Here is a 24,860-nt window from a genome sequence, read left to right on the forward strand (position 1 = left end):
CGGCTGCTTGGTGTCTGCTCTGTGGGTGTGTATTTACAGATGATAGTGTCGGGCAGAGTTTGTACACAGGCTGTGGGGCTGTGAAGCCAGAGTTTTAACTACCCCACATAGTGCCCCCTGGGGCCTGTCTTCAGGCAAAAAGCCAGAAGTGGGCACTCACTCGGTGCCATTCACTTCCAACCGTCAGCTCCCCTCGCTTCTCCTGAGTTTGGTTGTCCTACCCTGCCTTAAGGTTGTTTCTGCATTTTGTTGAGAATTTATAGCTGTCATTTGTGGCAGGGTTGGATGAAACAGGAGTTGTTCTCTCATCATTAGCAGCAGCAGAAGCCTCTCCATTGCTTTTCAAAAGGTATTTTTGGCATTTCATCTTACTTTTAGCAGGATTGGTCTGAATTACAGCCCACCACTACTGGTGATCGGAACAGCAGCTGACAGTCGTTTTCATTAACTTTACGGTTTGCTGTTTTAATGACAGCAATGAGGAACCCTGAAGTCTGGTTGTGGCGTGCCAGGAGGCACATGTTCTGGTCCCTGTGGGGCAGCGAGTGTCCCAGCTTAGTGAGCCTTCCGGGCAGGGAGGTAGGCCTGCACACCCCTGTGGGCAGCAGCTGCGCCAGCAGGAGGCTCAGGCAACCAGACCCCGGCTCCTCCCTGCCTCAGAGGGTCAGTGGTTCCCCCACTTCCAGTAGGAAGTTGTTGGCACAGTCCTTCCCTGTTTACAGAAACTTTAAGTCAAATAAAACGCGGGTGTGACTACCTTCTGATAATGAGCTCAGGCTCTGGAGGCAGGAAGATCTGGGGCAAATTAGCTGACCATGAACCTCCTTGTCTGTTATAACATGGGTAATAAAATCTGCCCTGCCTACACTATCGTGAGATTTTACTACAAGTCTGAGATGACTGACCACCACTCTGGCCTACAGTGTGGAATACACACTGGATTTGGGTTTGGGAAGATGACAGAGGTGGCTGTAACAGTCCTTGATTCCTATGGGCAGTGGTCGGACTGAAAACGTTTGTGAGCAAGGAGTAGGCCCCTGAGCCAGCAGAGCGTGTAATGACTTCTATTTCCTGAGGGTGGGGGCTGTGAGGGGAGGGAGGACAGTGGTTAAGGTCACAGACCTGTGTTGACAGTTCCCTAGGCCACTTACCAGGTGCTGATCTCAGGTGAGTCCTCCGTCAAACTGGGGACCCCTGGGTGCTGTCACTGATGTCGGTATGTGGCTCTCGTCTCAACATCAAACGTCCCCGTGTCTGATCTGACCCCCGTCTGACGCCTCGGGGCTCTCTGGCTCATGGCTATGGTCTTTCTCCTTGCTTCACATCCAACCCCAAGCTGCTAAGCTGTGTCCACAGTCAAATTATCAAGAGATGTGCTGGGCAGGGCTGGGGACAAAGGCGAGAACCTTTGGGATAACAGGGTCATTCTACTAGTTAATCAATCTGTTTCATCAATGATACCCTGTATGCCCCCATTTCCCCACCTTAACCTAGAGGATAGAGACTCCTCCAAATGCTTTGTTGACATCTTTTATTAAGAGTGGACTTCTTGAGAAAAGACAGTCTATTCAATAGTGGTGCTGGGAAAACTGGGCAGCTACGAGTGAAACAATGAAATTAGAACACTTCCTAACACCATACACAAAAATAAAATGGATTAAAGACCTACATGTAAGGTCAGATACTATAAAACTTTTAGAGGAAAACAGGAAAATATACTCTGACATAAATTACAGCCAAAATTTTTTTCGATCTACTGCCAAAAGCAATGAAAATAAAAACAAAAAGGACCTAATTAAACTTAAAAGCTTTTGCACAGCAACTAAAATCCTAAACAAAGACAGCCCTCAAATGGGAGAAAATTATTTGCAAACAAAGCACCTGACAAGGGTGTAATTCCAAAATATACAAAAAGCTTGTGCAGCTCAATATAAAAAAAAATTCAAAAATAGGCAGAAGATCTAAATAGACATTTCTCCAAAGATGACATTTAGAGGGGCCAAAAGACACAAAAAGATGCTCAACGTTACTAATTCTTACAGAAATGCAAATCAAAACTATAACGAGGCTATCACCTCACACCAGTCAGAATGGCCATCATCAAAAGTCTACAAACAATAAAATGCTGGAGAGGGTGAGGAGAAAAGGGAAGCCTCCTACACTATGGGTGGGAAAGGGAAATTGGTACAGGCACTATGGAGAACTGTCTGGAGGTTCCTTAGGAAACTAAACCCAGAACTACTGTATGACCCAGTAATCACATCCTGGGGATATTATCTGGAGAAAACCATCATCTGAAAGGATGCACGCACCTCGGTGTACACTACAGCACTATTGACAATAGACAAGACCTGGACGCAACCTAGGTGTCCACTGAGAGACGAATGGATAAAGATGTGGTACAACACATCACTCAGCCATAAAAAGGAACGAAATAGCGCCATCTGCAGCGCTCTGGCTGGACCTAGAGAGTGTCATACAGAGGGAAGTAAGTCAGAAAGTAAGATTAACACTGCTTATATGTGGAATCTAGAAAAACGGTACAAATGAACTTACTGGCAAAGCAGAAAGAGCCACAGGTGTAGAGAACAAACAAGTTATCAAGGGGGAAGGAGAGGCGGATGAACTGGCCAATTACGACTGACCTATAAACACTACTATGTCTAAAACAGACAACGAACTGGAACTTACTGTATAGCACAGGGAACTCTGCTCAGTGTTCTGCAGTGACCTGAGTCGGAAGGAAAGCCCAGAAAGAACGGATACATGGACATGTGCACGTATGACGGATTCACTTTGCCGTACAGCAGAAACTAACAACACTGTGAAGCACCTTCACACCAATAAAAATGAGTATTGAAAGAGAAGACGGCAACCTCCACCCAGCCTGGTCTCTTTTTTCCCATCTGTGGACTGACTTGCGCCAAGAGGCTTATGATAACACTGCTCTATTTGCAAACAGGCTGGGAGTTTGGTCCATCGAGTCTTCTGTTACAAAGGGTGTTTAAGAAAAGCTTTCAGATTTAAGGCCCACGATGACTGACCAGGAGCTTTACAGTAGAACAGTTACCTTTTTCCTCAAAACAGAGAGATCTGTAAAGTACAACGAAGTAAGAGGGCAGAGACAGCATTAATTATGAAAAAGCTAATCAAAAGGATAGAAAAATAAAAATGTCAACTCTGGGCAAAAATATGTCAATATTGGTTTGTTTGCAGAACCTGGTCAGAGGCCGATATGCTTATATGCTTGGCTTTAAGCCCCACAGTGTGAAGGATCTGTTCGGCAGACCAGCCCCCAGTTGAGTTCCTGCCAGGACAAGCCCAGGACCCCTCGCTGGCCCCCTGGGTCCTCTCGTGAGGGCACTTCCTGCTTCTGCTGTGAGCAGTCAGCTCAGACGGGGCTGCGAGACAATTAAGGCCTGAGGTGACCTCTTACGGAAGGGCTCCCTCCTGCTGCTCCTCACACCTGACCAGGGTGGCCCCTGGGCCCTTCCTCGGAGGAGCTGTGGAGGTGGACATGCGTCCAGACACCCCAGGACACGCGGATGTGGGGCACCTCTCCTCAAGACCCTGGACTGGCCTAGGTTCACAGCAGCGGCCCTGCTGTCGATCCAGCTGCCACTGAGATCCGAAAGCCTAGACGAGGAAGGAGGGGCTTTCACCCCTCAACAGGGGAAGGGCAACCAGCTTCCTCAGTGATGAGCTGGAAGTATTACAGAAGCTGTGGTCATCTGAATAATGGAAATGTGTCTGTTTAAATCTGATTTTTTAAAATTGTATTTTAACTCCGTGAAGACTGGCAAATTGTCTGTGGAGTACACGAAAAACTCAGTAAACCTGAATGGTGCCTAATATTCTTGCGATACTTCAAATAAAGCCCCTTTATTCCCACTCCGGACTGAGAAACTAAGGCTCCGAAGAGCTCTGTCATCGAGGAAGGCCCTGTGTGGCCGTGAGGGCCACGTGCTGCCAGGTGCCTTGACACACACAATCTTGTGGGAGCGATTCTCTGACCTGTCACTGCTAACTGCAGTTTGTATGAATACATCCCTCAAGGCTTTAAATACCATTTCTATGCTTTCATCCTGATGCTGGGAAAGACTGGAGGCAACAGGAGAAGAGGGCGGCAGAGGATGCATCACCAACTCAATGGACATGAGTCTGAGGAAACTCCGGGACATGGTGAGGGACAGGGAAGCCTGGCGGGCTTCAGTTCATCAGGTCGCAGAGAGTCGGACGCAACTGACTGAACAATAACAACATGCTTTCATCCCCATCTTCTGAGCTTTAGTTACTCTACTGACTACAGCAGGACTCCCTATCTTTTCCTGATCTTAGTTGTGGCAATTAATTGTTTTCAGGTCAGAAGCCAGAGTCGTCACCTAGCCCCCACCGTGGCACCAAGTTCTGTCTGTTCTTCCCACCCCACGAGCCCGGGTCAGCTCTCCCGGGAAGGCCTGTTGGCAGGAGAGCTCAGTGAAGGACAGAGAGAGGCAGGGAGACCTAGCAGGTGACACGGAACGACGCAGACCCGGAACGCGCATGCAAACGCGCCATCAGCTCAGAGGCCAGGGCCGCTCCTCCCGTACGACCGAGTCCTCCATCCCCTCTGCTGAAGCCAGGTTCCTGCCCTCCCCTGTGAGCCTGCACGGCTGGGCACAGCTACCCTACACTCGGGGGGAGAAAACTGAAAACAAGCCACAACGCTGACCCAAAGTCTGCAAAACTCCACTGCCTCCGACAGAAAAGGTTCAGCTGCCGCAAGTCAGTGCACAAGCTCGCCGCGCCCGGGAGGATCCAGTGAGCTCTCCTTGGAAGGCTGACGCGTAACCTGCCGGGGGCGAGGACCCCGGAACCCCGGGGCTGAAATGCCGGCCGGGGGGCCCTCCACCCCGTGCTGCCCTCTGCCTTTGTCCTCTAGACACTCATTTCCTGCCTCTCACTCCTCACAAGACAGAAGTCTGCGCACACTGCCTGGCAGACCTCCTCACTCCCCTCAGCCTCCGAACTCTGTCTTCCTGGGGTCCAGTGGGCACTGGAGGAAGCCCAGGCACCCCACCCCCGCATCTAAGGACCCTCAGAGCCTCTGTTCATCTGGGAACCAGCAGCAGGCTTCACAGGTTCTACCCAACAGGGGGCACACTTCCTGGATCTTAAAGTGACCAGGCAGAGCCCATCTCTCAGCCGGAGTCCTCCACCTCCATCTCCACTAACTCCGGTATCTAAGAGCGCCACTGCACAGCCAAGGGTCACCGCTGAAGAGCGCCGCACGGAGTGAGATCTCCATAGCAGGGCACGAGGCGCTGCCCGCGATCCGCGGGCAGGGAGACCCTTGGCCCAGGGCTGGCCTGTGTCCATCAGGACAGAGGAGCACTCCCCACCCTGCTTCCAACCTCCTCCTGGTCGGCACGCCCAGCCTTGTGGATCAGCGTTCCTGGCCAGGCCCACAGTCGCGCACAGAGAGCTATGGCTGCAGACCCACCTCACGGGGGGGATGCCCACCACCCACCTGCCTCACACGCCAGGTGCTCGCTGAAGCAAGGCTGGCCTTAGACCACGAGAGTGGCATCAGGTGTCTGGTTCTGTTCAAGGAGCACCTAGTGACTGACAGCTGAAACTGAAACGTAACTGAAATTCCTCAAACGGAGGCAAAGGGCTTTGAATTCCGAGGAAAAGGTTGGGGAGGAAACAGTCATGGCTGACACAGTCCTGGGAGGGCGCCACACACCAGAGGCTGGATTCCGAGCCTGGAGAAGTCAAGACCTCACAAGTGGAACGCAGTGTGTAAACTGCGTGGGAATGGAGTTTCTGGATTAAAACAAAAACAAGAAAGTCTCTTACCTGGCTTATCCCTCCGAGAAGAGGGGAGGGCCCGGGTTCTGATTCTAGAGTCACAGCTCTTCAGTACAAACTTCTGTGGCAGGTTGGCGCTGGTGTTAGGAGCCCTGGTTCCTGAAGTGATTCCATCGCTGGGAACTGCCAAAGCAATGGGACTGAGTGAAGGAAGGAGGCTGTCCGGGCCCCTACGCACTGGAGGACCAGGAGCCGAGCAGGCTGGTCTCAGCCTGCCTGTCAGGCCGGCCTCTGTGGAGGAGAACCGCACAGCTGACATTCACGTATGCACCACACTGCTACATTCCGAGGCTGTGACACGTCAGACGTTACAAAACAACATCTGTGAACGACGCTGGATCTGGCTGGCGGTGCCGTGAGCATGCTACACAGGCACAGCGGATTCTATTTTTAACACTTTATCAGCGAAACAGAGCTCCCTTCCCTCCACCCTCACAGACAACTAGTCCTTTTGTTTTTCTTGCCGGTAACACAACTTACCTGCTTAACCAAGGCCGGTGCTGGCATGCTACAAAGGCAGTTCACACAGTAGCCTGCTGCACCCCTGCAGAGTCTCCCGTTTGAACTGCTCCTACACAGGGAACTGTGTAGCTGTCTTATTCAGAAAAAGCCTAAGTGGTAATAATAGTAATGGGACGTGCTAGGCTTTGGATAAAACTGCTGTCATGTCCCCATTAGCTCAAATTAGAAAGAAGAAAGTGACTGCGAGTTAGTGGGAGTTCCAACATACAGACTCGTTGCACAAAAAAGATCCCCAGACTGGGGGTGAGGGGGGCAGTCCACGATGGAACTTTGCCAACATCCCTTGCCTAATTAATGCAAGAGACTTCTTAGACAGAAAACTCTGAAACTCAAATAATATTTGAGAAACCAGGAAAAGACCAGGATGTAAGTGTATCAAGCAAGGCTGAGAGGGAGGCTGGAAGGAGAAACTGGAAGCATGCACTTTAACTGCACCCCGCCCCGCACCTTTCCCTGTCAGAAGACCACACCACCTCCAGAACTGGGCACATTCTGGCGTGGCTCCTGGGCTTAATTTAAAACAAAAGAAACATTTGTGGTCACTCTGTCAAAGTTTCAAATGCTCTGCAGACTACAGCTGGAATCCGGATTATATTCAGGAGTCCTGTATGGGTATCCCAGCCATTAAACCTGCACAGGAGTGATGACAGAAATTTACCTTCTGTCTGGAATTTAGTTTCGTAATGAAGTCAGAAAAATGAAAATGACCAATTGCCAGGAGGTTATTTTTGACTATGGTCGGCACTTGTCCTTCATCAGGGTCACTGTGGAAGAGTCCCCCACCACCTCTCGCCCCGCCCCCTGGTTTGCCACCAGCATCCTTGAGGGCTTAAGGAAGAGGGCCGGCTCCTCAGCAGGGGTCACACAGTGTACCCCCGGTCTCCGCTGAACCCAGAGGCTGCTGGGAGCTGTGTGGACAGTGGAAGCCTCTGTCCTGGGACGTGTGCACGATGAACCACAGCTGCAGGAAACACCGCAGGTCTCCTGGATGGGCCGAGTAGGTAGGTGGTGATGGGAACTCCACTTGGTACCAACACCCAAAAGTGAAGGTGAGGTAACAAAGGCTAGAAAGGAGGCACTTATTAAAAACAACAAAAAACCAACAAAACAATAGAACCAAACAGCGTTCAGTGGGGCCTGAAGACATGGAGCACCATGCACATGGCCACGTGCACCGCCCGCTGTGAACGCCACAACCCCGTGACCTCCGGCCATGGGGCCCCACTCCAGCCCGTGCTCTCAGCTGTACAGGCCCATCCCCGGCTTCTCTCGATCCAGATGACAGGCCATTCCCCCATCAGTCCGCGGACGCCACTCACACTAATCACCGCCTGGACGCTGGCCCCCCAGTCGAGGCCACAGCCCCAAGCTCGGGCTGCGATTCCTGCAACGGAGGGCCTGACTCTGGGGGGGCGCGCCTGACATTTGTCCCCAGTACCCAGCTGTCACCACAGGGAAACCAAGACTGTAATCACAACAGCAAGGACAGGCTCGTGTTGCTTTTTTCCTTTTTTTTTCTTAAAGGAGTGAGGGCATGGAAAATACAGCACACCAATGAAACAAAAGGCCAAAAAAAAAAAAAAAATACAAAAAAAAAAAATAGAAAATAGAAAAATGTATTTACAAGTAGTACATTACTATGATCAGAAAGCACAGAGACACCTGCTGCTATAATACATGCATCGGTTCAAGAAGAAACTACTGAAAACCCTGCGAGGAAGAAGCCTGTAAAAAAACAAAACAAAACAAAACAACGGGTCAAAAAGTTTTAACTTTTCATCCCTAATTTGCTACACTGATCAAAACCAAATGACAGTCCCCTACAGTCCATGAGTCTATCAGTACAAATACTATACTGGTTTTTAACTGCACGTTCAGTTGTGGAGGGAGAGACAGCAGCTTGTCTGTATACAAGGAAGCCAGCGTGAACTGCTCTACATGCTAGAAATTACAGCAAGCCCCTGTCTGCTACACAGCATGAGCTTAGCGGGTTTTAATTTCTGTTTATTCATATATATCTATGTGCATGTGGGTGTGTATGTACGTATAAAAACCGTGCCCTCGTTCACTGCCAACACGACGTCTGGGTGGACATGAACTCATTACAACAAATTCTTATGTGTATGTTGTAAGAAGTCACTCAATGTCTGTGGATTTAATAAGTCACTTCACACCACAGAAAATATTTAATAAATCCAAAAAAAGGAAAGAAGAATATAACGACAGAAGAGCTTCTGTCTCAGTTCTCTGAAACTGAGTCCCCCATAGGAAACTGGTCCCAAAGTTCTTGAGGGTTCACTGAAGAAACCAGTTTGCTAAGGTTTTCATCCTTTTAGTGTTCAAAGGTACAGAACGACTCCTTGCCGTTGTCAGTTTCAACAGTCACATCTCCGTCCCCCACAGGTAACAGTCTGGTGCAGATCCATAAAAACGGGGGAGGGAGGAGCGCTGGGGGATGGGGGAGGACCTGTCACTCCAGGAGGGGCTCCACCTCTCCGGCGGCAGGAAGAGAAGGAACCACGCAGGCTCCAGCACCTCGCTCCCAAAAATGCAAAATCTGGGCACACGGCAGTCCTTACACAGGTGCATCTCCGAGTACCAGGCCAGCTCTAAGAGGAAACAAACCACACGTTGACAGAGAAGGACTGAGAGGCCATTCTGATTGCCCGCTGTGATCCATCATACTTCCAGGAATCGGGAGCTGCTGGACTTGGAGTGGAATGGCTCAGACCACATTCGCCGTAGGTCACCCTGGGAAAGACAGAACTTTAGCCACATGTTTCAGACTGAGGCACACCTATCTATGTACAAGCCATTCCTGACTTCTGACCTCAGAGCAGATTGCTTCTGTGCAGAATCAAAGAACATTCACATTTTATTCATTGAAAAGTAACCTCCCAGTTCTTTGAAGAACTCGCTAGAAGGGCTCTTGGCCGTCCCTGCCCCTCACAGCAGGAAAGGGCTCTGACTCTGTCCTGGGGGCAGTTCAACCACTTGTGAGTCAAATGATCCAGGCTCATATTAACCTCTGTGTCTGCTTCCTTGTCTGTAAAATGTGGGTGGTAGTATAAACCTTGTAAATCAGATAAGGCCCTCAGGTTTTATATTTCTTATTTCCAAACTTTAATGCAGAGTACTAAAAGAGCTATTAGGTGGCAACAGCATGCTGCTTTTAAGAGAAACAGAAGTCTCTGCGGCAGGGTTTTAGGGTAATCCGTGACTAGGTGGTGAGGGGTCTAACTCATTAGTATTTTCAGCCAATGGCTGTTAACAATCCGGAAGAGGTTGCTAATAGTAGGTTAGCAAAAACGAAATCCACCCCTCCCACACACAAAGATCCCAAGATCAAGAGCTTAGGGTCTGAAGCAAGGGGAATACCTAGCCAAGTCCAGGGTCAATGCCATATTATTGCTTTCACTGGCTTATAACTGCCTCTCTCACCTTTAAATAGGCCATCGTGAGGAGTGGCAATAAGGTAAATGGCACCAAATAGAGAAGGGCAGGCTGGGCTGCTCGGTGAATTCGAGACGCCACAGTCGCAGTGAGCAGACCTGCGGGGAGAGAAACGCTGGTGAGTAACTCCGAGCGGCCAGCCCGAGGGAAGAGAACCTCTGTTACCTGATGGCTTCGCCGCACAGTCCTGAGACTGTTTAGCTCTAATGTGACACTCCCTCCAGTGGTAGGGAGTAACATGCCTAGCTTGAGCAGGGAAAGAAACAGGGAGCAGCACAGCTTTTTAAAAACTAAGAATTCCCAGGACCTGTAAGTGGCCAAGTCCCTGGTTCCAGGCCTCACTTCAGCCCCCAGCGTGCCTGGTCTCCCTGTCTCCAACATATATGATGACGACAGGCGTGTGGACATGCTAAGTTGCATCAGTTGTGTCTGACTCTTTGGTTCTCCAGGCAAGAATACTGGAGTGGGTTGCCATGTCCTCCTCCAGGAGATCTTCCCAACTCGGGATGGAACCTGCATCTCTAATGTCTCCTGAATTGGCAGGTGGGCTCTTTACTACTAGTGCCACTGGGAAGCTGGGTGACGACAGAGTTGGAGGCAAAAGACCTGGGTTCAAGTTCTAACCCTGCTGCTTGTGACAGCCGTGTGACCGTGCACATCTCTGAGCCTCAGGGCAGTGGCCCTGGCCCACTGGGAGCCGCTGGCGTGGAAATGAGCGCAAGCCTAGGCAAGCGCCATGGAACTGTGCAGTGCTCCCTCAGCAGGAGGCACCAAGGTGAGCAAGGTGCTCCTCTCCATCGCTCTCGCAGCTCATGCAGGGCAGACACACAACCGTCTCTCCCGGTCCAGCCGAAACAGCTGGCTAGAGAAACACTAGCCAAGGGAGAGTCCGGGTCAGAGGTGACGGAAATGTTAGAGCAGATGAAGGGAAATATCTGTCAAGGAGCACAGGAAATAAACATGACATCCATTAAACTCACGCTAAAGATGTAATTAAGCACACACACTGCTCCATCACCGTGGGGCAGGTGTTCTTAGTCTGAGGCCTGACCACATTTCTCCTACAATGTCCCTCAAACATACTATTATCGGACAGGGAACGAAGCTGCTGGCCTAACCTTGGGGTCAGGTGTTGCTTTCCCCTCTGTGGTTGTTGATAACAACTTGAGTGACTGCTCTTCTTCCTCCAGCATCTGTAGCTGCAAGATCTGGGTTAACTCCAGCGCTTGGAGGACAGTCAGGGAGGGGATCGCATGCAGCCTCCCCGGTTCTCTTACCTACAAAGTATCCGATGAGGGTGCAGTGAAAGTAGGAAACCTTCTGCATGCGCCCGGAGATGTTGGCGGGTCCGGAGGCACCGCAGGAGTCACCATTGGCTTGCTTCTTGTAGTTGTCGTAACGCAGGACGAAGCACAAGAGGAGTCCAGGCATCACGATGTCTCCGATGCCCAACATAGAGAAGTGGCTGCCCGTGGAGCTGGAATGCAGGGTCACATGTCAGGGGTTTGCCCTCTACCTCCCCACTCCTCCTCCTGCTCAAGGTCTGTTCGCTTTTTAAGAAGCCAAAGAATTCATCTGATGGCTGATGGCAATCGCTCCTGGTCTAACAGCACTGGCTGTTAGAGGAGTGTGGAGACTGAACGCCACTAGAGTACTGGAAGAAGGGTCTGCAGCAGCCAGCGCTTTGGGACAACACCACCTAAGCAGCTGCTAAAGCGTCCGTGTAGTGCTGCCGCCTCTAGAGATGTCAACTCACCATGTGTCACACATTCACTGCTGAGATTTCCAGTAAGCACCCGACTACTACCAGACATGGGAGATGAAAGCAGCACATTAATTTTTCCAAGATTATAGTTCCAGGGACTCTGTAATTTTAGCATTAACACATTTTTACAAATGTTGGAAAAGTAAAAAAAAGACCCAGATCCTCCTGTTAATTCCCTCTAGCCAACTTTAAACTGCAGTACAGCAGTAACGTATGGCTGTTTGATAACATTAATCAATTATTAACAAGCTGCACCCACATCACTTAATGACCCATCTCTGAAAGTTGTCAGTACTCCTGTTCTGTCATCTGTAAGGTGGAGATGATTCACAATCCTTTCCTGGTCCAGCATCAGAATGCTGATGACGACGACGACAAAGGGGGACCGGAGGGGCAGAGGAGGGCGGGGTCCTCACCCTCCAGAGACGAGGCCACCAGTCCTACCTGGGGAAGACCAGTTTTCCAGGCAGAGACAGGCGCGGGACGTCGCGTCCAACGTTGGGCCCCAGGTGAAGCTTCCGGGACAGGACGTCAAGGGGATTGTCAGCTGGCTGTGTGGCCACCTTCACCATGACGTTGCTATTAAAGATGTAGGCAGAGAAAAACACCTGCCAGGAGAGAGTCACCTTTACCAGAGGGAACTGGAGGCACCCCGATCTCAGCACCAGCCCTCTTTGTTCCTGAGAGTGGAGTCTCAGAACCGCAGCATCAGGCTTTTCAGACTGCACGCTTCGAGGAGAGATCTCTGCTCTTGTGTGTGCTGTAGATTTCTTCTCTCCACACCCAGAGAGGGAGCCCACACCCAGAGAGGGAGCCCTGAGAGCTGAGCTGGCCATGCTCCAGGGTTGAGAGCCTTGCTTCTCTCCAGAGTAGAGAGACTTGTGCTCCCTCCTCACCTAAGAGTCACCTGCGGACTCTCTACTCTGACAAGTCTCCATGCACACAGGCCCACTCATCTTCCAACAGGTGCAGTGCCGTCCTGGAGGAGTGGTTTTGGACAGGAGGTACCCTGGCCAGCAGACTTGGGGTTTTGAGTACATTTTCAGGAGTGAATGTTCCAATCAGACCTGAAGGAGAGCAGCAGCTCTGGGGAAACACTCACCCAGAAGACATCGTAGATGAGAAGCCCTGAGAGAAGCAGGCAGGAGACCTTGAGGCTGGGCAGGCGGACGAAGGCGATCATGGCGACACAGAGACCCATGGCCAGGGCTGGGGAGGAGATGGTGGTCAGAGCGGAGCACAGGCACAGCCTCCCTCCACACGCCATTCAGCTTGGAAACCTAAGAGAACTTGTAAGTCCCTCAGCCCTAAGCCCAGGTGAGGTGTTTACACTTAACTAGTGCAACGTGCCCACCTCAGCCCATTCTGACTTCCTGGTAGTTGGGAAAACCCCTTTCCTCATGCTGGAGATGGTGGTCAACTAAGACCCACAGGGCTGTTTTGAATGACAAAGCTCTAGGCCAAGCCCAGCTCTCCTGGCTCTGTCTCCCGCCTCCCCCACCACCTCACTGCATTGCCCTTACTCCTTTAAAGCCACACCCTAGACCACATCTTCTTCACTTCCTAAGGACGCTGTTCCAGTCAAGTCACTCCTTTGTGCTCATCCTCCCCACCTGAGTCTAAATAAAGGGGACAAGGCAGAACTGCTCAATGCCAGGGTTTTTCGTGACTCCACACAATCATCCTATCGCTCATCTTCAAGGCAAGAAACCCTGCGCTCCTTTTGGACTTATCACAACCCTCCTCACATGCACAGGCTGCTGCCGCCATCTGGGGTGCCCCTCTTTCCCGTCACTGCACACCACAGTCAGGATCCCCACACCTCCTGCTGTGCTGTGGGTATCCGGTCCCATTTTCTCTCTCTCCCCTACTTACACTCTTCACTGCCCTTGTCAAAAACCAGTTCGCATCATCCCCTGCCTCAAATCATGAGGTCCCCTTCTCTGTGATGGGTCACCTCTGACTGAGGAGGCGTGACTCACACACTGAACAGTGCTGTGCCACAGGGGCCTGGCCTCAAGTCTCCTCTTGTGTTCCTATTCCTCCACCGACTCCTTCTCTCCATCTGAGTTGAGCGATAACCTCTTTCCAACCATGCCAACCAAGTCTCCCCACCAGACTCCCAAGTTCCATGTTTGAAGAGGCAGCATGCATCCCGTCTGACTACTTCAGAGAAGGTTCTCAACACAAGCGTGTTCAATGACAATCATTCCCACCAACCGAATGGTGCCACCAGCTGGTCACAGCCCCAAAACACACTCTCAACTATTCATCCAGTTGGCCTTTCTTCTTCATTCTTTCATCCTTAAAAAAATCTTACCTCCTCTTCTGGGCTCTTCTAAGGAACAGAGGTGATAACTTTCCCTCACTGCATGCTGCCTGAGAAAACCCAAGACTTTCCCTAATAGATTTACCAACAAATTTAACTTCTGGTTAAATGTAAATTAATAAAAAATGTTAGACAGGTAAATTATTAATCTCTGCCCTTTAGTTATAATTATCTTTAATATACTATTGATAGAATCTCTATCACCTTCTCTTTCTCAACCAGGAGGGCCGGGAACAAAGAAAAGGACACCAAGCCAAGCTGCAATGTTCTCTAAAAGGACTGTGTAACCTGGAAGGTCTTAGGCAGTGCTCACATCTAAGACAAAGGCTTCTGGAAAGCTAATCCAGATGTGGACCAAGCGCCACAGTCTAGCATTTTAAAACAAAACAAAACAAAGCAAAAGATCCACTGCTAGACTTCTGGGATTGAGCATTTTCTAACCCGAGGCGAACAGCAAGTGCCATACAATGAGTCATCTATCTGCCAGGCTCTTCGAGGCCCTGAACTGCTGAGGGGACGTAGAGTGCGAACCTGGCTCAATGGTCCCTGAGCACGAGGAATGTGTGAACCAGAGTCATCAGCCTTTGCAAACATACCACACCACTTATTGGTCAAGTTCTTTCAAGTCCTTCCAAATTTAAAAGGTTAATTTGTTAAGAGTAGGAAACTGAGTAGGTAAAAAAGCAGCTACAGATTTAGTTCAAGAAAACTCTATAAAGTACCTTCTTAATATTACTGCTTCTCAGAGTAACTCTGAAAATAAGCTTCATGCCTCACCCTTTAAAATAACCACATTTATCATTCTGTTTTCACTGTAAATTAACTTCAAAGAAACAGGATTTAATTGAAAAAACACTCATTTAAAAGAAATCCACATTATCGCTACCTACAAAATGATACCTGATTCTGCACATAAGTCTGGAAAGACAGTTTGCATGTCAGGGGAGAACATATTTCAGAATGTTACAGACGCATGGCTAGCAAGCTAGCTTATCTGTAACAGCAGAAAACAAGTCACATACACATCAAACAAGGATATATATGAGAAACAAACAACTAAAAGTTCAAAGCCTCTCTCCTTTTTTTCTTTTTTAGGGAAAACTGTAAGTTTGGTCACAAGGACAATTTAACCAGTATAACCAGTAAGAGATTCTTATCATTTGGGGAAGTAGCAAAAATGACAGAAAATGATATAACTTTACAAGTTAGGGCCACTAAGGGTTTGGGAAGCCTAAAGGAACAGTCAAAAAAACTTCAGCTATTAGGTACATTTCACAATGGAAATTTGTTTCTGATCTTGGTCTCTGGGAAAATAAAGCTTGCTTTTTATGGCCAATTTGTACTGACTCTAGGGGCAAGAATCCCATGGTGATACAGCCCCTATAGAACAACTTGTGGAGAGCTGCTGCCCCCGCCTTCCTATAGAGAGTCTAATAGGACTTTCCCCACCCTGCCTGCAGCCGTGTGGTGAAGACCATTCAGCTGACTGCTCTCAAAACTGAGCTTCAGATGGCTGTGCAAATCAATTTATCTGGAAAGAAAGTCACCTTCCCTCATGCCAACCTCTTCTTTTTTAGAGGCACACTACTTTGGTATTTTCCTGTCCTATGTAATGCTCAAGGAGAGGAGAGAATGGAGTATGAAGGACACACTGCTTGCTGTTTTGAGAGGTACCTAATGTTTTAAAAACTGGGTCAGCAACTTAGTAAACTTCAAATCCTTAGCAAAACCTGTAAACAGTATTGTGTGTGTCCGGTTGTTGTTTAGTCACTCAGTTGTGTCCAACTCCTTTGTGGCCCCATGGACTGTAGCCTGTCAGCCTCCTCTGTCCATGGGATTTCCCAGGCAAGAATACTGGAGTGGGCTGCCATTTCCTTCTCCAGGGGATCTTCCCAACCCAGGGATCAAACTCGTGTCTCCTGTGCTGGCAGGCAGATTCTCTAGCACTGAATCACCTGGGAAGCCCCAGTTCCATGGAAGCAGGGCCACCGACAGTCTAGAGTGGGATTACAACGAGCCTCAGACTACCCAGGGGCTAGAGGCTCCAAGGTTGTTTAAACATCACCATCACCGCCCCAACTCAGTGCCAGAATGGAGACTAACCAGTCGCAGGTAGGGGACTGTGGCTGTCAGAGTCTACGTCAGACTGCAGTGCTTGGAGCTCTCCTCTGTGTAGATGAACTTAGGGGTGCCATTTATGGGAACGGGCTCTGTCATTTAAGGACATCATCATAGAACATTTTCTCTTAATAAGTAGCTAACAATCATCCAAATTGTCACTTTATAGGGGACTGAAATAATCCAGTTTAGATTTTAACCAACTAACCAACATTTATATCAAGGTTTTGTTCAGAAGTAGTAGAGGAGAAATGTCTGTCTGCTTCCTCATCAGGAAGCACTGGACTGGATGAGCTTAAAGGGCCACAATCACAAAAGCAGCTGTGAGACTGACTGACTGACATTACTCCAATCATTAACAGGACCAACACTCCTTAATTTTCTATAATACATATTTTAAAGCACAACTAGGTTCTATTAAAGTCTTTCAAAATCAACTACATGCTCAATTTCAATACTGCTTCTGGTTAACCATCAGCCCTTGGCAGGAATCAGGAGTTAATGTCAGGAAAAGTCAAATGCAAGTTAATGGCTACACTACTACTAACTTCTAGTCGCTATAAAACAGTTCTTACCCTTCTGCTGTAATCTGGCCAAGCCCTGCGGAGACTTTGGACGGAATTTCTTCTTCTCAACTTATTCTTTATCAACCTTCAGAAGCACTTAAGTTATCAACCACCAATCCACAAGGATACTCAAAGCACAGATACTTGAATCTGGGAAATTTAGCAGTTCAATAAACCACTTAAAAATTCTAAACACTGCACTTCAGAATGCATATTTATATGCGCAGTGGATATTCAAGTACTGAAGCAAATGATCATAGTAAATTTTTTTTAAAAACCAGGCAATATATGGCACTACCACAAGAGACCAAGCATGTCAGGAGATCAGTCCGTCACTACACAGTCTGGGCCTGGTGACTGAGACTCTGACTTCCTACTGAGTCGTTTAAAGGTCTGTATGTAAGTCTAAACGGTAACCTGATCTGCAACCTCAAGGAACTGCTTTTGAGTTCCCATACTTGGTCTATGGTAGGCACTATTTAAGAAAAAAAAAAGTACTCAACAACAAGTATGACAGCAAGTATGCAGAGTCATATTCAGGCCACAGGTCCGAGGCCTCGTACCACGGCCACAGAGGCAGAGCCCAGAATCAAAGTCACCTCCAAAGCTAATTGCGTCCCTTTGTAACCGTTGCCAAAAGCCCTTGATCATCACTATCAGGCTTCCTGACGCCCAATTAGGCAAAGATGCCCACTCTAGTAAACACCCTGTAGCGCCCCAACCTGACACCTAATGCCAACCCTCTGGCAGGAAGTTACTTTGTCTTCAGGCTATAAAAATAACTCACGAATACTGTCAACTCTCCCTGGTCTGTCCAGAGGTCTGCCCATTGTGCTCACAGTATCTCTGCTCTTTGTTCTTAATAAACTCCTTCCCTTCTGAGATGCTCTGTGTCTGGAAATTCTTTTCCGACCCGCACTTGGACAGCCTCAAATATATACAAACAAATTATATAAAATCATAAGTATGTATATTTAATGTTTTACAGATTATCACCGGCAGAAATAGCAGTTTGGCTTTAGATGTGCAGTTCTGCGGATGTGAACACGTGCGCAGGTGTGTAGAGCTGCCCCACAGAAGCCCTGTGCCGTTTCTGCACAGGCGCGCCCTGCTTGGCGCTGAGACAGCACCGAGGGACAGCTCCCTGCAGGCGTGCCGTCCTCTCAGCTGCAGGGATCTGGTGCCTGGCAAGAAGGGGAGCCCCTCGGACCTGGCAGTGCCTTCAGAGAGCTCTGTTCCAAGGTCTGGGTTAGTCTTGTGGTTGCTCAGAATGGGTTAGAGGAAGAAGTACCACCCATACCCATATCTCTGTTTTCCAAACTCCTCCCTTTAAAAAATTCTTTACACAATGTTGATACACATTACGACATAGATGAGCTAAAACAGCATAAAACTGACTGTTGTTTTTCAACTTCCTTCCCTTCTAAAACACCGAAAGAAAAGAAAGTGTGAACAGACTTCATGGGGCAAGGCAGTTAGATAAAATCTCATGAGATTAGTAAAGTGAACTGTGAAAATGACAGAAGGAATGAATGAAAAAGGAGGCAAAGATGGTTACAGGGTCTTAAGAAGAGACTAAAAGTCACTTCTCTGAACTTATTTCCTCTTCTGTAAAATAAGAACAACAGTACCTAATTCAAAGAGTTGTTTTCAGGATTTCATGAGAAAAATCTACGTAAAACACTCAGCAGCTCAATGTTAGCTATTATTACCCTGTATCTAATGATATAGACACGTATTTATATCAATACACTATTATATATTCCTCATATTTATATATAATATGGATATTATATTACAGTATAATCCTATTTATATTAAGAAAGTACAAAAATTTGTACTCCATTTCTCACAGTAGCATTATTCACAGTCAAAAAAGTGAAAACAACTAATGAATGGATAAATAAAATTGATGCATCTATAAAATTAAACAATATCTGGCCATAAAAAGGAACAGAGAACTACTGATATATGGTACAACATGGATGAACCTTGAAAACAGTATGCTAAGTAAAAGAAGAGACAAAAAAGGTCATATATGATATAATTTATGCAGAATGTCCATAAGAGACAAATTCACTGAAATGCAAAGTAGACTAGGGTCTATCTGGGGCTGGGGTAAGTGACTGCTAATGGCTGTGGGTTTTGGAGTGTCAGTGTGAAAATGCTCTAAAGTGGTGGCTGCCCCACCCTGAACATACTAAAAATGACTGAACTGTACACTTTAAATATATTAATTGTATGATATGTGAATTACATCTCAAAAAAGCTGTTATTAGAAAATAAAGAGTGTGGGTTAAAACTGATACAAAACACTATCTCTGGAGACCTAATAATTCAAGGTAATCAGAAGTAATATATTACTAAAACACAGAAAGTAGACGAAGAGAGGACAAATTTAACCATAAATGATATTACAATTTCAACTTGTCACCCAGTAGTTACTTACCATCCATGAGAAGCCAATGGCCAGTGAGAACCCAGATGAGGACGAGCATGACAGACAGAGAGAATGACAGTAACTCAGCAGCAGTGAAACGTCCACAGCAACCAAAGGAAATCCTGGAAAACACACAACATTGACTGGACTAATAAGACAGTAAATTATGTTCAGTAAGCAAACCCTCCTTTGGTTCTCCATGATCACAATTTATGATGGCCAGATTAGCAGGCAATACCGAGATACCCAGAAATCCAAAATACCCACATTTCTTTGGAAGAAACTACAGAAAGTTCAGAAGGATTACATTTCTGCACCCATTAGATAATGTACCTTTTATCCCAGATACCAACATGGGGTATTGAGAAGTGATAATATCAATATTTGAAAAATCTAAATACAGAGAAATTTCTAATTCTTATGAGGAAAACAAAATGAGGAAAGTCAACAATTCATTAACCAAAGATGAATAAAATTAAGATAGTCCATCTATTTGGTTATCACTAATTCCTGGGAAAATTAGCCACCCCAAGCAACTGATTTCCTAAGAACATACAGCATCTCCATTAGCACAGCATTTTGTTTCCATGAAGCAATAGCTTTAGGAGTTAAGGTGTGAACACTAGAATTAAACCTAAGTGGCTAGTATATATTCTAGGTCATCAGTGACAAAAGGGAAGAATGTCTGAGTCAAGCACTAGTTTCATATTCTATTAATTAGTAAAAATAAAAAAAAAACTGCTCATCTTTAAATAATCTAAGCAAGGAAGCATACTGCAATGACTGACTTCCTAAGATTTGTTTAGATTTCCTCTGCTATGAGAAGGTGTGAAAAGAAGTACTATTTTCCAGTTTTAAAAAATCAAACATTTCATTTTCTAGTCTTCTGGCATTTTCGTGCTTCAGTCAATATCAGAAAATGTACTCTTAATATTGCTATCAAGTACGAAGAAAAAAAAATATACACTTAATAGTTTAGAGGAAAATCCCAAGTCCTTACTTGTTCTGAGGTGAACAAGGCCTTGTTAAATACTGGCACATCGGGAGAAGAAGAAAAGCAAAAGCTATTGTTGCAAGAACTAGAGAAAGAAAATGTATGGTTAATATTTTGTTGTTTAATGTTTTACTAATCATAAGAAAAATGGCATGACTTACGGAAATAATTATTGCCTACAATACTTTCCTCAACAAGTGTATACAATAATATTAATTAACTAGAGAAAAGAAAAGTATCTTTCTTTAGCATTACACAGATAACCTCTTTGCATACCTGATTTGAGGTAGGGGTAGCATTGGCAGGTTTCCTCTTTCTTGTCTATCTCAACAAGAAATGATAAACAGCAGGCCAGAGTATGATCTAACAAGGCTAGCATTTTAAAAATTAATTTATTTTAATTGGAGGCTAATTACTTTAAAATATTGAAGGCTAGCATTTTTTTTTTTTGAAGGCTAGCAGTTTGATGTTTTATATTGATACACATCCACCATCAATCATCTTGAAAACTGATCAGATAGCTGACAGTCCAATTACTGTGATTAGCTCTCAGTGTTTCTATCTGCAGAAACATGCATGCATAAGGGTTGCCAATAACCACTCTACCAAACTGGACCTTCTGGTAACTTATCAGACAAGGAGTCACAGCCAAAGCAATTCTGCTCTGGTGCCACAAAGTTCTTGAGTTTTTAACCCCTAGCCTTTTGTCCAGACTGAGCTGGCGAGTTGGAAATGATGACAGAGGTATCAAGTGGTTCGGGGGGGGGGAGGTGGGGGGGAGAAAAAGACAAACTTGGAGAGAAAGAAGACTTAGGAAGAAAAACTTGCATGGGGTGGTGTATAAATCTTAATTTTTGAACAGTGATTTTTAAAAACATTAAAAAATTTCCTTTTAAGGTTAAGACTAGATAGCAGAACTCATTTACCTGCTGTACATATTGTAAAAACTACTTGAACTGAGTCAAAGAAGAAGAACATTACTAGGAGAGAGACAGATGCTCCAATTGGAAGGAACAGGGCCTGGGTAGAGTCAATGGTCTGGATACCTGAAAGAGAAAGGGGGCATATTAACAGCTTACGTAACAGGCTCTGCACCCATGGACTTAAATACATTAACTCATCAAAGTGCAGACAGTTCTAGGGATTAGTACATATGATACAGAATACCTAGGCCCTTGGGTTCTTTCCTAGGAAACGAGACTATGAGCTCCCTGCTGTCCTCATAGTGCCTTCACCATAGCAGGTGCTCACCTCCTACTCTGCGCCTGTATGCTATGCTCTTCCAGTGATCCAAGATCACCGTTTCACATCAAATTCACCTTCAGGAGAATCCCTTACTAACTTGACCTACTGTTGCCCATCTTGGCTTGTCTTTCTCTCCAGTCTCTTTGTACATGGATGTCAAAATGACTTCACCACTGATGCTTACTCTGACCTACTGACAGCAGACGCTGGTTCAGAAGGACTCTGAGGCTATGGTAAAGGGTCATAAGAAAAAGCACCTGCTCGAGGTACAGGGGAAAAGGTATTTGCTGTCTTAGCACTTTACTAACACCTTGGGAGTATTCTGGCCACACTGTCTATGTGACAGCTTGAGTACTAACACTTTTTGCATCTTTCAAAATATCTAATAAATGTCAAATGAATGGTAGGTACTTAATATTGATCCCTTAATATTATCAAGTCTCCTTATTTCTAATGTAGTACTTTCTATAATAAGCATTACCAACTTTCTAGTACAATTCATATACCATAAAATTTACCCATATTAAGTAATTCAGTATTTTTTTTGGTAAATTATCAAGTGTGAAGCTACCCAGGTGGCACTAGTGGTAAAGAATCTGCCTGCAAATGCAGGAAACATAAGAGACTGTGGTTTGATCCTAGGGTCCAGAAGATCCCCTGGAGGAGGGAACGGTAACCCACTCCAGTACTCTTGCCTGGAGAGTCCCATGGACAGAGGAGCCTGGCAGGTTACAGTCCATAAGGTCACAAAGAGCTGGACACGACTGAAGCGACTTAGCATGCGCCAAGTGTGAGAGGATCACTATAATCTAGTTTTAGAATGTCCTCATCTCAAGAAGATCCCTCATGCCAGTTAACTGTTAATTCTCCTTCCCATCCCTTGCCCCAAGAAACCACTAATCTACTTTCTGTCTCTCTATATTTGTCTTTTTGGAAATTTCATATAACTGGATTCTTAAAACACACAGTTTTTCTATCTGGCCTTTTTTACTTAACAATGTTTTGATGTGCATCTATGTTGGAGCATTTTTCAATAATTCATTCTTTTTAATACTGAATAGTAAGCATTCCATTGCGTGGACATACTGTATGCTGCTTATCCCATTAACTAGTTTACTGATCTTTGAGTTGCTTCTACTTTTTGGCTATTATGAATAATGCTGCTGAACACTTGCCATATAGCATACCTCTGTTTCTTCAAAGCAAACATCCTTTAAAATCTGAAGAACCAGAAGAGACACAACAGTTCTACAAGTACTGCAAGTAGCTATCTTTAAGAGTCACTTAAATGAATTTATGATCAACACCTACAAAATTAACAATCTCACCAAAGGACTTAACAGTTACAAGCAGACAGATACCCATCTATCTTGCTTGTCTTTAAAGAAATAAAGAATCTTGGCTGCAAGGTTTGAGGCATGAATTAAAGGGACTTCACAAGAAATCTGTAGCTCAGATTCAGAACATAAAACTTTAACAAATTATACCTTAAAGATTCAACTGTATTATTATATCAACTGTAATTCTTAAACCCAGTAAATTATCAATTGGGGTTATAGAAAGAATCAAATTAAGACCACTACATGTAGAGAGTTAATTGTCAAAAAATGCCTTACTATTATTGGTGCTGTTGCCATTGAAAGACCCAGAAGAACTGTTACTGTCTTTCTCCTTATCTTGGTTTTCAAAGTCCATATTAAGGGACCTGTGGGGAAAATTGTATAGGTAAGTTTTAGTTTCAAGAAAGAACTAGACCAGAAAAGTGAGTAATGAGACAGTTTTAAATGTTAAAGCACTAGGAAAGAAAGGAAGATTTCTTTTGAGCAGCTCTGCAAAACAGGTCTCCATGCTAGTTCAAGAGTTCCCCTGACAGCAGATAAAAGCACCCCACTGTGGCCGTGTCCCTGTGCACATCTTTGCTTCCTTCCTTATGGTAAATACCTAGAAGGAGAAACACTGGATCAAAAAGGCAAGCACAATTTTGAAACTTTTACATACCATACAACTGCTTCCAAAAAGGTGGATCAATTTACTCTCAGAGCAGTGCAGGAGAGTGAGAGTCAATTCCTAGGCAGGCTGATAAGAAGTCTGGGGTCCCCAAGGAGGAGAAAGGGGTCTGGGGCTCTTAAGGAGGAGACAGGGGTCTGGAGTTCTCAAGGAGGAGAAAAGGACAAACATTTTTTTTAAGCCCAGAGCTGATGATTGCACAACAAAACAACTCATCTTGCTCAAGAATATATGTTTTCCCTTAAACTCTGTACCAATGACTATATAACAACATATCTTGCTAGAGAATTTGTTTCTCCTTAAAAAGGACCTTCTGACTAATCTCGTTATTTTAATTAAAACTTGTATACTGTGAGAGTGGGTCTGGTGAGACCTTTCTACTGTTAGTTCTAATCTTGTTAACTTAAGATGTATGTTGTAGTAGGTCTGGCAGAAAGTATGTAAGGCCTTGCTAAGATTAGGGACGGGGTACTCTCCGTCCCCCTTCTGATGTCTGTGTCAGAAGATTTCTCTGTCCCTTTTTCACTTTAATAAAACTCTGCTACACAAAAGGTCTTGAGTGATCAAGCCTGGTCCCTGGTCCCAAAGTTAAATCTTTAGAGATCATGAATTCAACATTGTACACCATAAGCTATCAAGAGCACTTGTTTCTCTTCGCCGTATCAGCTCTCCCTCAACAGTAACATGTATTGAGTTACTGCTGTATCTGAGAGTGTTTTAGGCACTGGAGAGACAACAAGTAGAGAGAAAAACAGGCTCTCATGGATTTTATATTTGAAGAGTGGGGAGACTGACAATAAACAAGAAAAATTAAATACGGTATATGGTATGTTAATGGTAACAGCTAAGGAAAAAGGCAGGAAATGGAGAGGGTAGATCTGAAATTTTAAACGGGGCATGCAGGGCTCATTGGTACTATTTCTGAGTCAGACTTGAAGAAAGTAGACACATTCAATCTGGGGAACTAAAAATGCTGTACATGTCCTAATTTAGAATCCTTTAACCACTAAACAATTTTATGTACTGACCTTGCCCATTTCTTTCTCTTTGTTTGAACTGTTCAAGTCCTTAGCTCCTTTTCTACTACTGCCTTCATTTAAAATATCTGTGTGTCCAAAAGAACTTCCTGTGATGGTGGAAATGCCCTGTACCCTGCACTGACCTATTTGGTAGACATGAGCCCATGAACACTTGAAATGTGCGACTGCAACTGAAGGACTGAATTCTGCATTCCATTTCATTTTAATTGGTTTAAATTTAAATAATTTGAGAGCTAAAACTATAAAACTTGGGACAAAATCTTTGTGACCTTGGATTTGGCAGTGGATTCTTACCTATGACACCAAAAAACACAACTGAAAAATTGATAAACTGGACTTAAACAAAATTAAAAACCTTGTGAGCGCCAAGGAATACTTAAAAAAAAAAAAAAGGAGAGAGAACCCCAAAAGATGGGATAAAATATGTGCTCTTATGTATCTGAGAAGGGCCTTACATTTAGAATATAGAAAGAACTCCTTCAATTCAATAATAAAAAGACAACCCAAATAAAAGGTGGGCGGACAGTG

The 24,860-nt window shown here is 45.7% G+C and overlaps 1 protein-coding gene and 1 long non-coding RNA gene across 2 annotated transcripts in view; one reads left to right on the top strand and one right to left on the bottom strand.

Annotated features, from left to right (window-relative positions):
* Positions 1-7,975: 7,975 nt before the first annotated feature.
* The window catches only part of SPPL3 (signal peptide peptidase like 3), a 99,929-nt gene continuing 83,044 nt past the window's right edge, over positions 7,976-24,860 (bottom strand). Inside the window, exons 3-11 of the mRNA XM_070475413.1 lie at positions 22,902-22,990; positions 20,967-21,086; positions 20,047-20,125; positions 19,056-19,168; positions 12,696-12,802; positions 12,038-12,201; positions 11,106-11,305; positions 9,817-9,926; positions 7,976-9,126 (exon numbers count right to left, since the gene is read on the bottom strand). Coding sequence (XP_070331514.1) covers positions 9,055-9,126; positions 9,817-9,926; positions 11,106-11,305; positions 12,038-12,201; positions 12,696-12,802; positions 19,056-19,168; positions 20,047-20,125; positions 20,967-21,086; positions 22,902-22,990 — 1,054 coding nt within the window. The 3' untranslated portion in view covers positions 7,976-9,054. The remainder of the gene's footprint in view (positions 9,127-9,816; positions 9,927-11,105; positions 11,306-12,037; positions 12,202-12,695; positions 12,803-19,055; positions 19,169-20,046; positions 20,126-20,966; positions 21,087-22,901; positions 22,991-24,860) is intronic.
* LOC139037802 (uncharacterized) lies at positions 12,797-18,146 on the top strand. Its single transcript, XR_011490715.1, has 2 exons — positions 12,797-12,885; positions 14,145-18,146. It is a non-coding gene; the product is annotated as an uncharacterized lncRNA (long non-coding RNA).

The sequence above is a fragment of the Odocoileus virginianus genome, chromosome 12, assembly GCF_023699985.2.
Source record: "Odocoileus virginianus isolate 20LAN1187 ecotype Illinois chromosome 12, Ovbor_1.2, whole genome shotgun sequence".
Taxonomy (NCBI): domain Eukaryota; kingdom Metazoa; phylum Chordata; class Mammalia; order Artiodactyla; family Cervidae; genus Odocoileus; species Odocoileus virginianus.